General features: G+C 37.8%; 1 protein-coding gene across 1 annotated transcript; it reads left to right on the forward strand.

The window, feature by feature from the left end:
• Nucleotides 1–5,907: 5,907 nt before the first annotated feature.
• On the forward strand, nt 5,908–9,823 carry LOC141642839 (U-box domain-containing protein 9-like). The gene is made up of 2 exons (XM_074451784.1): nt 5,908–6,414; nt 8,473–9,823. The coding sequence occupies exons 1-2, from the start codon at nt 6,094–6,096 to the stop codon at nt 9,553–9,555; spliced, it is 1,404 nt and encodes a 467-aa protein (XP_074307885.1). The 5' UTR covers nt 5,908–6,093; the 3' UTR covers nt 9,556–9,823.
• Nucleotides 9,824–18,303: the final 8,480 nt, after the last annotated feature.

Here is an 18,303-nt window from a genome sequence, read left to right on the forward strand (position 1 = left end):
AGAAGATCGATTAGTGATGCTCGACGCGAATGCAAGGAAAGAATGCCCTCGTAAGAGGAAAACGATTCAACAAATTGATTAATTAGATTGATTATTGTGTAGTGGTCAAATTGGTCGGTCATGCAACGGAGAGGCTGGTACCCGGAAAGATCCGAGCTTACGTGGTCGAAGGTTCAAGCACGTAGGCGCCAATTAGTAAGAACAAAGTCTAGAATGCAAAGGGAGAAGAGAAGGGCGGACACTCGCGTGAGAAATATGAGGAACAAAGGCTCCTATTTATACTAATCACGTGAAGGAATAGGGTTTCGGAGACTCTTTGGAAGTGAATCTCGGAAAGATATAAAAAAAGATACGTAAATCATGCAAAGAAGGGCCTGGGAAGAGGCGCAGCGACCCATCGCGTCTCTTGGAAGAGGCGCAAAGACTGCTTTGCGTCTATTCCCAGGAGGTTTCCTCCTGTTTAAGAAAGATTTCCGTGTTTAAGTTATGGTAGGACGGATTTAATTCGATTATCTTTTGAATATTACGGGATATTATTTGCCAAAAGATAAAATTTGAGAAATATGGAATAGAAATATCCGGAATATTCCAGAACATTCTGACTCGGGATTTTAACAGCTATCAGAAAATGGAGACGGTTTTTGACCCGGACTCCGAATATACTCTAATTACTGCCAAAACGACCGTACCGGCACGTAGATGACAACTAAGAGGTTGACATTAATTTTTGAGCAATCACTTGACGATAATCTTACGAACTGTCACTAATCGTTCCGCGAATCAAGCATGCGGCCCAATCATCACCGGGTGGTTTGCGAGGGGTGCAGAAACGAGGTGTCTACAATATTACTAATTGATTGTTGATTTTTAGCATTAAACTGGTTTAAGCTTTGCAGTTTGCATTTAGCTCTGAGAATGAACGCGTTCCATTAGGCTTTAAGATCGAGTCTAGTTCTTGCTTGGGGACAAGCAAGGGTTTGGTTTGGGGAAGTTTGATGCGTGTCCTAAATATGATGTTTTACACCCTATTTTACACGCATTTCAGAGCTCAATTATGTAGTTTATGCTACTATTTTCCCTATTGCCGTCTACTTTCGTGTTTTTGTGTAATATTGCAGAAATGGGAAGAATGCAGCGGAAAATGAGCCGAATCCGTCCCCGAGTACTAGGCATAGGACCTGACGTGAAGTAAAGACTCGAGAAGCAAACTTGGTGTGCGTATCGAGGCCCGAAAGACAAATTTACGAGGCTTTTGGAGCAAAGTACCTGTTGAAACAGTCGATCGACTAGTGCCCTTAGTCGATCGACCAGAGCACGATTCTTAAATCATATAAGAAGCTACTGTTCAGCGAAGCTTGGTCGATCGACTGATCCTAGTGGTCGATCGACCACACAGCGACTCTGACGTAAATTAAAGACGAGAGTTAGAAGCCCAATTGCAATTAGGTTTTTTAGAATAAGAGTCACGCTATACTCCTATATAACGTGAACCCTTTGTTTCAGAATAAGCATCGAAATTTTAGCATTCAATATCAAGTTTTTAGCATCAGATTTCATAAATTAGAATTTAGTTAATAAACATTCAATTAGCTTTATTTTCGTTAATAAAGTTCGTGCTGTCGGATTCTTCTTCCTGCTTTCATTCGGTAATTCTGATTCCTTAATTTCAGTTAGCTTTTATTCATTCGTAGATTAAGATTGCATAGAGTAGTTTCCCAAAGCCTTATTTCGTTTATGTATCTTATTTGCTTAGTTTATTTAATCATGCATCCAATTTCGTTAATTGTTAATTTCGTTGTTGTTATAAATTCTATCATGAGTAGCTAAACCCTTCGTGCTAAGATGTAGGGGACTTGTAGTGTAGGCGGCGTAGAATTCGTAGACCTGATACCCTTGGTCGATCGATTGAGCCCGTTGGTCGATCGACCGGCTCACGTAAGATCAGCTCCGTTTTAATTGATTAAATTTCTTAATTCGATAAATCGAGTACACGCGACTAGTTGAATACTTAGTAATTGACCGACCCATTAGATCGGAAGATAGGGGAGGGAATTAGACTGCCAATTGAAACGACTAAATTATACCGAGATCGAAAGATAGGTAGAATTTAGGCTTTTAAGAATCACTTTTCAGGGCGAGAGTCAGTATTAGTGATACTTAGGGACCCGTAGCTAGATCGAAAGATGCTACCCATTAAGAATGGACCGAGAGGACTTCTTATTTTCCCGTCTTACGTGATTATTTCAGACTTACCTAGGATATTGCCGTCGAAACTACAGTGAACTGACCATCTTAGCATCCTTTTAATATTTGATTTCATCTATTTTCTTTAATTGCTCATTTATTTGCTTTAGTTTAGTTTTAATTTTATTGCCTTTAGTTATAGAATCATTCAAATCAAAACCCCCCGAAACTGTTACTTTAGACTTAAATTAGACAACTTTAAATTGCTTGCCTCCTTGTGGTTCGACCCTGACTGCCACTATCTATAGTAGTAGTTTGGATTCTAAATTTTATTTTTGATACTCTACGACGGTATCACTAACATTGTAACTTTGCTATGCATAATTGAATTAATGAAATTAGCAATAAAAGCGATAACTATATTAAACATAATGAAAATACAAGAATAGCAAATAAACATAAGATAAAAGAAATAAAGAGAACAAGAGAACAGGAGAACAGGAGAAAAAGAGGAATAAACAGAAAAATTAAAATTAAGAACAAGGGTTGATTGAATTACCGAATAAAGGAAAGAATTACAAGTTTTAGATCCAAAAATTCTAATCCAAAGCAACGTAGAAAATTTTATACAGTGTAAGATAGATCCCAAATATGTTTAGTAAAAGTAGCTTATATACTAAGTCCGAAACCAAGTACAATTAAGAGATAAACGGGCTTTTAATAATCGTAAAAGAATCCAGCTGATAACTAGCTTTAGTCGATCGATCAAGTGACCCAGTCGATCGACTAACCAAAGCTGGCGAGATGACTTTAGTCGATCGACCAAAAAGAGCAGTCGATCGAATTTTTGTCGGCACGCATTCCTTCAACGCGCACTGAACTTCAAACGGCCGCCATTACTTCGTTACATGAGCAAATCGAGCGTTTTTGGTGGTGTTGGAAAGCTAAGCGGATAAGCTTTCACCTCCAATTGGAATAACTTGATTATAAGTTGTAGAACTCGAGTTATGACTCTTCAACGTAGGCACTAGAAATGTGAAGCATTTCCTTTGCTCTATAAGATTCCTTACTTCACTAAGTACTCCAAAAAGGATGGTTTCCAAACTCATTTCATACCAAGGCCAAGATTTAAAGCTTTGTGACGGGTTTTAGCTTATTTGCACATACTTGAGCCTATAACCTGCATAAAACACAACATGACCCAAAGTAGCCAAAACAAGGGAGAATAGTAGCTTACGCTACTCAATAATGCATAGAAATGCGTGTAAATGAATAGAATAATTGTATGAAATAGGCAAGCATCAATCACTGATCCATTTATGATTTTAGGATCGACTATCCATGTGAAAGTTCCGGATCGATGATCCATTTGAAGTTTTTTTTATCGTCGATCCATTTGAATGTCCTGGATCGATGATCGATTTAAGATTTTACAATCGACGATCCATCTTGAAAATTTGGATCGACGGTCCGCTCTATTTGAAAATACGGATCGATGATCCAATCTATTTGAAAAATCCGGATCGACGGTCCATTCTATTTAAAAAATTCGGATCGACGATCCATTCTAATTGGAAAATCCGGATCGATGATCCACTCTATTTGAAAAATTCGTATCGACGATCCATTCTAGTTGAAAAATATGGATTGACAATATATTCTATATGAAAAATCCTGATGGACGATCCATTCCCTTTGAAAATTCCGGACTGGTGATCCAATGTTTTGCGACGAATTCGAAAATCTTTTTGCCTTCGAAAAGTCTATATTTCTGATCGATGTATCCAATGTTTTTAAGTCCGGGGTCGACGATCCATTATGTCTCGAAAGTTTAAAGTTTCGGGTCGCCGACCCACTTTGTTTCAAATGTTCAAAGTTTTGGGTTGCCGACCCATTTTGTTTCAAATGTTTTAAGTCTCAGATCGACGATACATTATGTTTCAAATGTCCGAGTTGATGACTCGTTGTGTTTCATATTGGATCGACAATCCATTATGTTTCAAATGTTCGGGGCGGCGACCCATTTTGTTTCCAAAGATTAAGAGTTTCGGGTTGACGACCCAATTTGTTTCAAATGTTCAGATTTCCCGCCTCTAGTTTCGAACGTTTTTGTTGGTTTTTGTCAATGTTTTGTGTGCCGGAATGACCAAATTACAATTCTTCCCTCCAGCATGTAAATACTTGAATTAAAACCCATGCATAGTTGAGATTTTATTTTATTTTATTTTATTTTTTGTTTTAAGGTAGCGGGCTACGCCCACGTCATTTATATGTCGTACAGAATGTCGTTAGGGTACACCATAGAATTTCAAAAATGTAGGGATACAACATAGAAATCGAAAAAATCGAGTGTACACCGTAGAATATCATTTAACGGGAATACTCTGAACCATGGGTAGTCTTCTCAAAATAATCTAAACTTCATTTAATCTCAAAATAAACCGCACTATTATACATATCTTCACGTAATAGACTCGGATAATATTTAATCTTTTTCACCTGCTAATCCAGGTTACAAATTTTTAAAGAGTTAAAAAATACACAATTTTCTGAATTACTTTTTATCTCCTTTTAATCTTTATCTTCTCCCTCCTCTCCATCTACTTTCTGCTTAATATTTCTTCTCCTAAATCAGGCTATTCTTTTCAATGAGCATTGGATTAATCTTTCTACACTAATTCTGGCTAACAGTATAATTCTTGCTAATGAACAGTACAGCATATCAAACAACCTAATTAAATTTCCCAATCAAATTAGGGACTATGGTATCCCAATCAAATCCGTAGGTCGTCTATAGTTTAGGATATTCCAATTAAATAATCCAAAAAAAATTGTAGTATTTTCGCAATACGATTTTTACTCATTATAGTACTTTTTCCCCGTTAATTTCCACTTGATCACCCCTAACTAAAAAGGCATCAAATTTTCTCTCTCTATTACTAACCCAGTAAACTTACATGCCTACATCCCTTTGAAAAAAATAAATTTCTCCAATAATGAAACATAATTTAAACGTAAAACAAGTATTAAATTTGTTAAGAATTGTTTATAATGATCAATTTAAAGTTTTTCTACGAGTTTTATGGCTTTTTAAAATTGTCAAATTGAATTAGAGTTTGATTTAAAATTAATTTAGTGGTTTGATCTAATTGGTGATATAGAGATAGTAGAGAGATTTGTGGCGGGTGATGGCTGTTGGCGTCGCCGGAGAGCATCGACGACCGTCAAAAGGGAGGGTGGCCATTGGCCAACGGTGGAGAGGCCAAGGAGGGTGAGAAGGAGAGGGCGAAAAGGAGAGGGAGAAGAGGGCAAAGGGCGAGATATGGGGTTGTGGCCAGTCGCCGGCAATGGATTGGGTTTTCCGGTGGCTGATTGCCGATAGTGGACAGAATATGTCTGGGTGGTGCCGTGGTGATGGGTCGGAAGAGGTGGGGGACGATGGTTTTGTACACAGTACATATTATATTAATTTTTTTTCTTTTAATGTATTACAAGGAGGGTGAAAAAATAAAAAGAATAAAACGATCAAAAGTGACTATATTGAGAAAAATGTACATTGTGGGATAAAAAAACAAAGTGTCTTGCTTGTGACGGGCTAATCCCGTCACAAGTTGAAGACCTCTTAATAGGTATTTTGTGACGATATCGCCCGTTTTCAATGAGATTTTGTGATAAAAAAATCACATTCAAGTGATGTCTGAACCAACACAGTTAGTCCCTTCTACACACCATTTAAACACGTAAATATAGACGAGTAAACAGAAAACCCCCCTTAATTTTAGAGAGAGAAACAGCGTTTGTTTAGAGAGAATAGTGTATAAGCTAATTTCCGATCTAACCTAAAAAATTTAATGAATTTACACTTACTCATCATTCTTTTCACCCAAATCCCACCTTAATTCAATTTTGATGGCAAAAAGAGAAATTATGGCTTGTTTTGATGATCAAGTTTCAGATAAGGCTAATATTCAGAAGATTAAAGAGCTGAAGAAGGAATTACAGAGACTTGCCATGGAAATCATCGAAGATAATCAAGATAATGATGGTGTTATTACCATTAACAAGGCTATTCAGACATTAATTGCGTTAAAAGACTTGAATTTGAACAATAACCATAACAAAAATCCTTCACTTTCTTCATCTTTTGATCACTTGGATGTTCCTGATGAATTTCGTTGTCCTATCTCTAGAGAAATTATGAAAGACCCTGTTGTTTTAGCAACTGGCCAGGTATTTTCTTTTTCTTTTTCTTTTTTTCGTAATCTGAGTTAATTCAGTTACTTTTTGTTAATTGACGCGATTTTACATATAATTATTGTAAAACCTTCTACTATTATTTACCCGTATAACTGTATAAGCTTATGTAGGACGGTTAGTTTTGTGTAAGGCGGTTGGTTTTATATCAATATAGCGTAATAATCCAAACACAAAGTAAAACGAGTTTACCATAAACTTGGGTATTATTAGTAAGATGTCTTCCATAAACTAGTTAATAGTAAGATGTTTTGGCCTTTTGGGAGGTTACTGGGGTAAATAATAAATGGGTATCATGATAAACTTTGTGTAAAATGGTGTTACAGAAGATTAATTCATCTTAATTTTTAGGCTTTGTTGTTGGTAAAATTTTGCAGGGTGTGATTAATTCTTTTCACTTTGAATATTTTGTGGTGTATGTTTGTTGGGATATGAAGAAGTGTCAAAATCTTTTCCTGTAAGCCTTGTTGTTGTTTTGGCAGTTGTATATTTCGTGCATGAATTTTCATGTTTGGTGAACTGTTAAATTCCACTAGTCGGTGGTCTTCCCTCAATTTCTGCCTCTCTTTTTTCTAAATGTCTGTCTTCTGTGATTGAGTTAATTTGTTCTAATCATATTGTTACTTTAAAATATTATAGTGATGATAAAGATTTGAGAATCATATATATGAAATCTTTCCTTTTTTTTTACTTTTGGTGTTAAGCCGTTTTACAACTAGCTTAGTGGTGTCAAGTGAATCCCGGACGCTATGTGGGCTCGGTTGCAAGTATCGGGCAGGTGCATCACTCAGAGTGTTGGACATGGTTAATATCGACTAGATAGGTGTTATAGGTGGTTGCATATTGGAAGGTGGTGGTGGTTATTGCCTTATTGGTAGGCATACTAGAGAATGGAAGCTGTTGGAGTAAGGGAAGGGAAGAGTAGCAGTTTAGGCAGTTGGAGTGTTTGTTGTCACATGGCCATATATACTAAAAACAAAAGCATTGGTAATGATAAAAAGCTGAAAGTTGGTGTGCTGTAGGTTTGAGAAGCTCTGCCTTATCCTTTTCTTGGTAACTTGTACCATGTGCTCTGTTTCCTTATAAGTTAATTATAGTGGATAGAATGGAGGGAAAGTGTATTAGTCACTGTGGAATATTAGACTAGGATGTTTAGGAGGTTATTAAATAACTCGTTAATTTACGCCGTTTTTATATGATAAAACTATAGAAGTATTTGTTAACTGCGTGTTTTCAACACAAGGAAAAGACAAGGCTTCTAGTGTCTACATCTGGCCTCATTACTTCGCGATGTACAGAGGCATTCGGGAACTTGAGATGATGTTGCTTTTGTTGTTGACTTGTTGACAAATAAAGCTTAGGATACTATGATTATGACAAATGATTGTGTTAAGAAGGATTACATGATGCCATTGATCTGAAAGTAAGAGGTAATAGGACCACTTTTTTCCCCTAAAATTTCAAGAGGGTTTTAGTAGCCACCTTAATGTAATCGTGTTCTTATTTTGTGTATATATCCTGGTAAATTTGTGTCAGAAGGCGGTTTCCGTTTAAACCTGTCCATATGATTGTAATTCGTGTCTTTGCTCTAGTTTTTGCCCATTGCATTCTACTTCTTTTAGTCCTAAATGTAATTAATTAATTCTTTTCTATTTTCGACACCATTACTACTGTATTGATCTTTACTGCTCCCTCCTATTCTTAATAACCTTCTCTATTCCCTCTTTACACAAAAAATAAGAAACTAAATTTGGACCACACAAAACACACTACCGCACATGCAAAAAAGGAAATAAGGAAGGTATTCTGAATTGAAGAAAAAGGAAATAGGGAAGGTTATTAAGAATTGGAGGGAGTATTAGCTAAGATACCTTATCTGAATTTCAGAGTCTTATGATTTTCTTTTCGTAGTTTACTGGTTTATTAGGCTTTGTATAGCAAACATTAATGCATTTCTTAAATTCTAGACTCCTACTGGTATTAATCAGATTCTGTTATGGGCTTACAGTTTAGTATTTTGTACGACATTTGCAGACATATGATCGTCCATTCATCTATAAATGGCTGAAAGATGGGCATAGGACATGTCCTCAGACCCAACAAGTCCTGTCCCACACCGTCCTCACCCCTAACCATCTAGTACAGGAACTGATAGCACAATGGTGCAAAGATCATGGAATTCAACTCCCACCTCCTGTCAAAGATCTTGATGACGGGGTCATAACTGATGCTGATCGACACCACTTAAACTCTCTTCTCGATAAATTATCTTCAACTCTTTCTGAGCAAAAGCAAGCTGCTAGAGAGATCCGTTTATTGACCAAACGAATGCCCTCTTTTCGCTCCTTCTTTGGCGAGTCTAATGATGCCATCCCGCAGTTGCTGAACCCGCTTTCATTATCAGAAAAACCCGACGACCATCCGGATCTTCAGGAGGATCTCGTAACGGTTATATTAAACCTCTCCATACATGATAACAACAAGCAGGTAATCGGGGAGCATCCACTTGTCATTCCCGTATTGGTTGAATCTTTGAAAAGAGGAACTATTGACACCCGGTCCAATGCTGCCGCTGCCTTGTTTACTCTCTCTGCACTTGACTCGAACAAAGTACTTATTGGGAAATCGAGTGCTTTGAGGCCTCTGATCGACCTACTGGAGGAAGGTCATCCGTTAGCCATGAAAGACGCTGCCTCGGCTATATTTAACTTGTGTGTTGTGGTTGAGAACAGAGGGAGAGCAGTCCGAGATGGTGCAGTTAGAGTGATATTGAAAAAGATCATGGATGGGATTCTTGTGGATGAGCTTTTGTCTATCCTTGCTATACTAGCAACCCATCAAATTGCGGTCGAGGAGCTCGGTGAGCTCGGGGCGGTTAATTGCCTGCTCGGTATCATTCGGGGGAGCACCTGTGAGCGTAATAAGGAAAATTGCATTGCCATTTTATACTCGATATGCATCAACAATCGCACTAAGCTAAAGGAGGTAAGGGACGAGGAGAAAGCGTATTGTACAATATCGAAACTCTCGGAACATGGAACTTCAAGGGCAAAAAGGAAAGCAAATAGTCTATTGGATAGGTTGTATAGGGGGATAAACCTCACTAATACAGCTTGAAGAGCGGTATATATAAACAACACTCTGTAAATATTGCGTCATGGTTGATCGTAGTGCACATAACGACAGGGTTTCTACTTGTAAAAGAAGTGGATCTCGTGGTCTTACAAAAAGTCCCTAATTAGACTATTATATCCGGAGGATATTGTAAATAGCCAAGGACATTTATTCAAACACCACTATTAAAGATTTATTGTTAATACTTTGATAGGAGTATTTGGATAATAACATATGGTATTACAATAATGCTTACCTAAAACCGCATTTCTGGATTCTTATGGTCTTAAGTTTTTAGTTTTTGTCCCAAACTCTTTACCCTAACAGTTGAGCAATGTATGTACGTACAGTAGAATAAAGTTTTGGTTTATCTTTGGCGAACTTTTCAACATTTTGTCAACTCAACACCAATGTTTTGTCTGTTTATTAGGACCACTCCTAAAAAAGTTGGGAATCATAGCAATCAACGTGTTTTTATGTGCCCATTATGGGGCCGGACCACTTTGCTGTGCTAATCAAACATTATTAACACAAAATCTCATTGAAGACGGACGATATCCATTCTGCTCGCGACGAGATACGCTTTTCTCACAAAATACTTTCATTGAGAGGTGAGTGGGAAGATATAAGTGCTTCACCTTATCCCCTCTCCCTTTTTGTGAGAGTGCCTTCACCATGACGGATTAAATTCGTCACAAGCAAGACGATTCCTAACCAATCTTTCTAATGTGTCGGTACCCTTAAATATTTTTGAATCATCTCCGATTTTGCAGTTTTTACTTCTGCTTTTGCTTGTCTAACTATGATATTGCACAAATTCTCACGTCTCAAAGGATTAATTCACAATAACAACTCCAATTATGAACGACCTTTTCATATTAATCTATACTGGAGTACATTTTAACTTAGAATAATCTTAATTATTGGTCTCGTTTTCTCAAAATAGAAAATGATAGATTTTAACTTGTTTTGTAAAAGAAAATGTATATTATAATCACAAAATCTCATTTGTGACGGCACGTATCTGTCACTTTGGAGTGACGGATACTATTTTCCCTCACAAATGACCCAAATAAAGGAGAGAGGGAAGCATATGGGGGTGCCCCCACCTTGTCCCCCCTATCCGTTTTGTGAGTGGCATTATCCGTCACTTGCTCCGACCCGTCTTCAGCAAGATTAATTGTATTATAATAACTACTTAATTTACTCTATTCAAAACGACCACTCCGTCATATTCTTTTGTCCGCCATTTAATATAAATGAGGATTTTTAACTAGTCTTAGACTATTTTGAGCAAAAGATTTGATAGTTGGATATATTCTAAGTTAAAATGTGGTATGGATTAATATGAGAAGGTCGTCCATAGTTAGAATTATTGTTATGTAATCATGCCTCAAATGGCTGGTTACAGAGGTGTTCAACATATTACAATTAATTAAGGTTGTGATACAATAAATGTCAATTTTATCACAAATACTATCTTACAACCAGTTGTATATTAGCATTGTACAACCATCTCAAAGTTATTGAGTTCTTTACACAAAGTTGTCGAGCTATTTTATAAGTTATTGAGCTAATTTAAAAAGTTATTGAGTTTAATAATTATTCCTCTTAAGCTCAATAACTTTGTATTGTAACTCGACAATTTTATTAGTAAAGCTCGACAACTTTATAACAAAACTCGACAACATTGAAAAGGTTGTACATAAACTATGTACAACCAGTTGTATAATCTACTAATTGATCATAAGAGCAAAAATATGCGAAAAGGTGTACACGGATGTACAAGGCCCTTTATACACAAGTCTGTAGTAGCATGACACGTGTATAGGTGTGGGCTCCATATAGAATTTTTTCAATTATAGTTTTTTGTACTAAAAACTGAAATATTTTGAATTTTAAATTCAAATTTAAGAAGTTGAATAGTCATTCTTTTTTATGATTGTGGACATGGCCCACCTGCATGTCCGGTTCGATCTGCGGATATACAACGGTCTTTTTGAAAGCCACGCTCGGCGGCGTTAGATCGGTCGGTTTCGTCTCGGTAAGGGTCTCGAAACGATTAGAGATGTTCGGAGTCGCCACCAAGCATTTGTGGGATGCCTGGAACCAGTTCGAATTCCACTTTATACCTCGGTCAAATCGAAGCACAAAGCAGCGTTTTTACATAGGTACTAAAGATAAGGAAATCGTCCCTCTTTAGCATCCTATCTCTAGAATGACTCTCGTACGCCCTGGATAAGGTCGTCCACTATCCAAAGTTTCTGAGTAAGAGGTGAAGGTACATATTGGGAAGCCCTTTAATCAGACACCCAATCCCGTCCGCGTTTAGCGGCCTCTCTTGATCGATCTTGGTTGGTTGAATGCAAAAGTTGATAAAACGGTTTAAATGCATGAATGCGCATCCAATAATTTAAACCTAACATGTGAGAGCTTTCTAAGTCGGTTGATTTAATCCAAGTATCAAGTATAAGATGTCGAGTTGGATTAATGGTTGATTTGCATGCAAGACGGAAATTAAACATCCATTTACCGTATTAGGTTTAGGGTGCATAACATGATTCATTTGTCTTAGTAAGGCATTTTGCAAATATGGTTTGAACATTCGTCTGATCCGTCCTATATTCGGGTTAATCGGAGTCGGGATCGTCCTAGACCCGATCTTTGGAAGGGAACAGGCCTGTACACGGCTATATGAGGCGCGAGCCAGCCGGTGGTATAAGGGGCCTCCCTCTGGTTTTGAAAATGAGAAATGGAGAGCCTGTTTAGGCGCGGGTTAGCCCACGGTTTATGTGCCGTGTTCTGACCTTTTAGAAAACGTTATAAAACGTGTTGAAAATGGGTATTTGAACCCGGTTTGATTTGAAAGGGTCGTTTAGACCGCATTTGTTGATTTGAAGAACTAGACTCCAATAATCATCATTATTTAGTAATATTCGGTGTCGGGTTCGATTTGACAAACTTGATATGAATAGTTTTGAAAAATGATTATGGACTAATTGTTTTAAGTCCATTTGAATGTAATTAGTCGATACTCGTCATCGTACCCGGGTTAAAATCCGACATGGTATGTAGAACCAAGGATGATTTTGTGTTGGTGACTAACATGTTTGTTTGGAAATGTAAAGAAATGAAATAAAAGGCTTTAAAATACCTTCTAAATGTCATTAACCAAATATTATCACCGAAACACGGATTTAACCGTCATGGTACGAGGAACCAAGGGTGAAAAATGCTTTATAGTTAAAACATGTGAAATGAAACAAAAAGGTTTCGAAAATACTTGAAATGGTAAAAACCGATTACAAATATGAAAAATGGATTAAGGGAAATGACGAGAAAAAACACGGTTGATTTCTGGTCTGAATACCCCATTTAGGCGCGGGCGAGTTGGCGACCTAAGGGGCTTCGCCTCAGACCAAAAATCAGTTTTGGCTCGTTTATTCCATGTTTTGGTTCATGTTATGCAAGTTTTAGCATGTTAGAGTCATGAAACAAATGAAAACATAATGAAAGAGGATTTTTACACCCTCATACTTACATGTTTGGTTATGGCGAGTGACCGACGTAAGTGTAATAACTCGTTTGATCGGAAAACTCGGTTTAAAACCGTTTTGGTAAGTAAAAGAGTGTTTTAAAAGTTTTAGTGATGGTGTAGTGGCCGAAGTGGTCAGTCAAGTAGTTTAATGCACGATGATGGTACCAAACAATGTGTAAGGCTCGTGTTTACGATCGGTAGGTCGTAAATACGCGTCGGATTGTGACTTTAGAAGTCGAGTCGAGAATTTTAAGGGAGAAAAGAGGGGGTGGACACTCGCGTAAGTCTCAAATGGGTGGCATTTGAGGGGTATTTATAGGAGAATGAGTGGTTGTGTGAGTTTTGAGCGACGTGGCCACCTGGGCTGCTCAAAGAGGCGCGAGCCACGTCGCGGGTCTTCGAGCTGTGTTGTCACTTTCACAACAAACGCAATCATGATTTGTTCTATCCTAGGTTTTGTAGTCACATGTTTGGTACTTGACCATTCATGAATCCGGGAAAACTTAAGGTAGAAGGTTTGAAATGTTTGTTTTTGGTGGTTGACTCGGTTTGACTCGTTGTTGGAGTCGAGATTTGAATTTTTGAGTCGGTTTTTGGTCCGGTGCCGGTTTTGACTCTAGTTAGTGTCATTGCGACCCCGTCGTCGTGCATTAAACACTCCAGGTATTTTTGAAATGTTTTGAAATGTTTTATTTTCGAAATCGTTTTAAATTTTCCGACTTAAAGTTGTACACAAACTGTCGATCAAACGCCGCGATTCCAAAACATGTTGTAGTCCGATAATCATCGGGTGTTTGTTGGATTCTCAGCAGATACCGGGTATCTACAATGATATTTTAATTTTCTACCAATACTTTTATTAATTTTTTTTATGCTTTCAATTATTTTTAAATATTAATTTACGTAACATACAATTTTCACTCCTGTCAATTCTCACCTCTCCTCTCATTTCTTCTCCCACCCATGTCACCCTCCACCACCTAAGGGCCATCTTCACTCTTCACTGTAGCAACCCACACATCCCACTGTCGTGTTGTTGTTGCCAGCAGTTCCTACGGCGACGATATCATCAACCACCACGGACGACGCCCGCGCACGACGTTATTACATCACCGTCAACGACAAAAATCGAGATCTAAAAGCCAGAACTACAAAAATCGATGCTATAATTTAAACAGTTACCATCAAAACTTCGTCGGCATACGATCAAGGGTGGTTTCAAGTGATAATGGCATGAGATGAGAGAATGAATGGTTGATTTCATAATTATTTGATTGAATTTATTATATTGTGTGTTATATTAATTTAAAGTTTGACATTGGAAGTAGGAGGATGAATTTAGAGAAATTATTAGGACTATATGCTGGTTTTGTTATTTGATTGAGTTGAATAGTCTTCACCATAAAGGCACGACTCACATGAGTGAGATTTTACAACAATGGGGAAGAAGAATTTGGATAGTGTAGTGCAACTTGCTTCTACTACATGATGTCATCCCGGCTTCTAGACTGGTGGTGGGAAGTTGGTGGGTGCAAAACGACGGACTGGTGAGATGGTGGCGGAGTAGGTGGGCGAAGGAGAGCGAGGGTGGGGTTGGGGTTGGGGTTGGTTTGTTTGTTGATGCTAGTGTTGTAGCCCGACTTGGACTGGTCTCGCAAGGTGTTTGGTGCGACAGTCTTGATTTTTGATTGCTGGCGGGTATAGTAGCCTTGATTATAGCAAACTGTTGTCAGTTTTGAGTCACTCGGATTGGGCAACGAATTCGGGTTTTGGGGCTGCATCTGGTGGATGAATTGGTGATGGGATGGTATTACCGTGTTAATGTTCATGGTAGAGACGGAATTTAGACGCTGAATTTGGTAGCTTCGGTGATCCAATTGCCTACTAAAGTCTAATCTAAATCCGGTCTTCTTTCAATCGGTTTTCTATTATTCGTTGAGCAATTTCTGTAAAATTAAAACAAAAAAAAGTCGTACCAAATAATATTCCATAATAAGACTAATCCTTATTACTTATATGATAAATTAACTAATTAATGATTTAAGCGTACACAATTGGACAAAAATTCGGGTTAAAGCATAGGTAAAAATATAAAATATTACAAATTTCGTGTTAATATCATACTATCTATCTATGGCTTGAAGTTAATATGTATTTTGACGGTACATATTCGAGAGATAAATAAATTACTTAATAAGAGTTTACACGATAAACATATACTAGAGTGTATATTATGGATAAAAATGTCATTTATCACCTACGACGTGGCACCCTATCATTGGTAAGAAAAGTGGCGAGAGACTTGGCGACGTGGCACACGATGGTTGGAGGATGAAAGAAAGAGGGAATTGATGAAGTGGCAAGGTGTGGACCGTGGGATCAAAGGCCAACAAACACAAATGGGCCAAGGATAAAACCCACGTGCAAAAGGAAGGAAAGATTGGGCTTTGACCTCTTCAGCAACTGTTACCTATTTTCATGGTAACAACCCAAGATTCCAGGAGCAGAAGTAGAAAGAAGTTTAGTAACCCTAAATCTACTTCTGAAAACTGTATATGTGACACCCTCATTCATTGCGGAAAAGTAAACACATAATTCTAGATAAAAACTGCATGGATATGTTTGTAATAGGTTCATTTGGGTAAAAACCTGTAATTTTTAAAACCTGAACCTGTTATAAAAATATCCAAATGAGAAGGTGTCAAACATGCAAGGTCTAAAATAAATCTCATAAATAAAATATCGCTAAAGTCGCGAAACAAAGTTATACAACCTAAATATGAAAAAGGGAGACATATGTCCCTAAAAAGTATATGACATAAAAAGTGTTTAAGGGTCACAATAAAATAAAGCCAATCTAGGTCCCAAGGTTACTTTGCTCGCTAGCTCGTCCATGAACCCCATGTAAGCATCACCATACCTGTCGATCACATTTTATACAAATACGAAGGCCACAGTCAGTGGGGAGTAACTCCGAGTTCTCCCAGCCACGAAATGTCATAATTAATATAACATGTAAACATAAGAATATGAATATGAATACCACATAGCCTTAGCATATAGATGCTAGACAATCGTGCTTATCATGTGAACAACAATATAACAACACATAGTCCTAGCATGTGAATACTAGACCGACTCATACTACACTATCATGTGAATCACATAACATCCAGGAATCCAAACTCTATCAACCATAGCCGGCTTGCATCTCACCTTCTATGATTCATAGAATCATCAAACAAGAAAGGACAATATATCTAAAGACAGGCATAAGTTCCTAGTACCGTCAATAGTCACTCTGTAACTCGAGTCTATACCATGAGGTAAGGTAAACACCCTAGTCCTAAACCTGCGCAGACCTAGCGACATGCGGAACACTACCGAATCCAAGACCCATGATAACAACACATGAGTACCCCTAAGGAGTCCACCAAAGGGTTGGCTAGTACTTAAGCTGACCACATACTTCTAAGAGTATATCAGGAGGTCATGCCCTAACTTGGATATAAACCCACCAAGCTAAGACACAAAGGCTATTAAGCGATGAACATACACTCGTCAAAGACTATAATGGTCCATCTATGATGAAGGCCGAAATACTCACCTAGGACCTAGTCCCAACTTGAATACTTTAGCCCACACCACACAAGACAAGTAGGACACCCAATTGACCATAAGAGGGGCAAAGAGTCCAAACTTGCACACACAAATGATCATACACACCCTAGCATATGAAAGGTTACGCAAGAGCTTATTCAGCTGACAATCCAACAATATCTCCAATATCAATAATAATCCAAATTCCAGCTAACCAACAGTACCATAATCCATGAGAACAAGCTAAAATGGCAAAGAGGCAACAAGACTCAAGCATAAGGCATCCAAAGCATCCAACAACCAACATGTGAAGTGATAATTACAAATATCAAGGCATAACATAAAACATCCAATAACAACCAATTTCACCTCAAAGACAAACCCTCGACCCGAGTCCCGCGACTGGTCATCGGTCAAATCGAGGCTGACCGGTTTAAACCTAGTTTGACCAAACTCATTCGATCAATCTAGCCCAGCTCAGAGTCTTGGCCTACTTTGGCCCAAATCACAAAATTCATCACAATATCATTCTCATGCCATTTCCAATTTCTATCATGTGAACACTATCAACATAAAGAAAACATTCCAACTTACAAAATAACTAATTCCACAAGATTCTCGCATAATAAAATAGCATAAATAACCGTCTCACACAAGGGTAAACTTTTCTATAAATTTTAATCGATAAAACGACGCCATTTACTCATACGGACTCCGAATTGAGTGATTCAAGTGGCTAAACCACCTAATTTTTCGATGCCGTTCAATCTGTCATATTTTTGGAAAAATTGGAAACCATCCCGGTCCCGGTACGACGCGTTCCAGCCAAAACACGGACTTGTCACAACACATAATTCCTCATCCAAATTTGTTCCAAACAATAATATACAAATGGGTAACATAAATTAAACATAAGCATACTCATCTTACTCCATTCATTCATTTATCAACAAGATCGTCTCAAACAACAACAAACAACAATAAACAACAAATACAACTACTATGTGACATTAAATCGTCGAGTAACTCGGAATAGTTACCTTAAGCTAGCAAAGAGACAAGTAATAACTTGAGAAAGCTTCTAAAACCCAAAATTACTCTTCATCTTCAACCACATATGAGTCATCTAACTCATCTTCAAATTCTTCACCTATAAGAACAACAAAAACACAATTATTAAGCTTAAATTCGAAAACCCTAAAAGATGAGTGTAATACTACGGATTTATGAGTCTCTGGGTACTCTATCGAGTAGGCCTTACTCTGTCGAGTAAGGGTGAGTTGCGTTTTAAAATAGTTTCTGACCTGTTGGGTACTCGATCGAGTAACGTGGGTACTCGATCGTAAGGGGCACTCGATCGAGTACTCGGCTACTCGATCGAGTAGCCGGTTTACGGGGGATGTTTTGTCGGGTTTTGTTAAATGATGCGAGATAAGTATAAAAGGTTGTCCGTCACTTTTATTAGTTTCTTTTATCTATTCTAAAACCTAAGTGAGGAAAAAAGGAGTTACGTAGTTTGTCTGTCATCGCATCATTAGCAAATCCCGGAGCTAGAGGTGTCGGATTTCATCGTTCTTCACACCGTTGTGATCCTTGTGTCGAGGGTAAGCTTT

The sequence above is a fragment of the Silene latifolia genome, chromosome 2 (assembly GCF_048544455.1).
Source record: "Silene latifolia isolate original U9 population chromosome 2, ASM4854445v1, whole genome shotgun sequence".
In the NCBI taxonomy this organism is placed as follows: Eukaryota; Viridiplantae; Streptophyta; class Magnoliopsida; order Caryophyllales; family Caryophyllaceae; genus Silene; species Silene latifolia.

Bases quoted from the DNA above. Each gene is read 5' to 3' on its own strand.
- LOC141642839 (XM_074451784.1), top strand. From the start codon at position 6,094: ATGGCAAAAAGAGAAATTATGGCTTGTTTTGATGATCAAGTTTCAGAT. The intron at 6,415-8,472 runs GTATTTTCTTTT...CGACATTTGCAG, and splicing joins TTGTTTTAGCAACTGGCCAG to ACATATGATCGTCCATTCAT.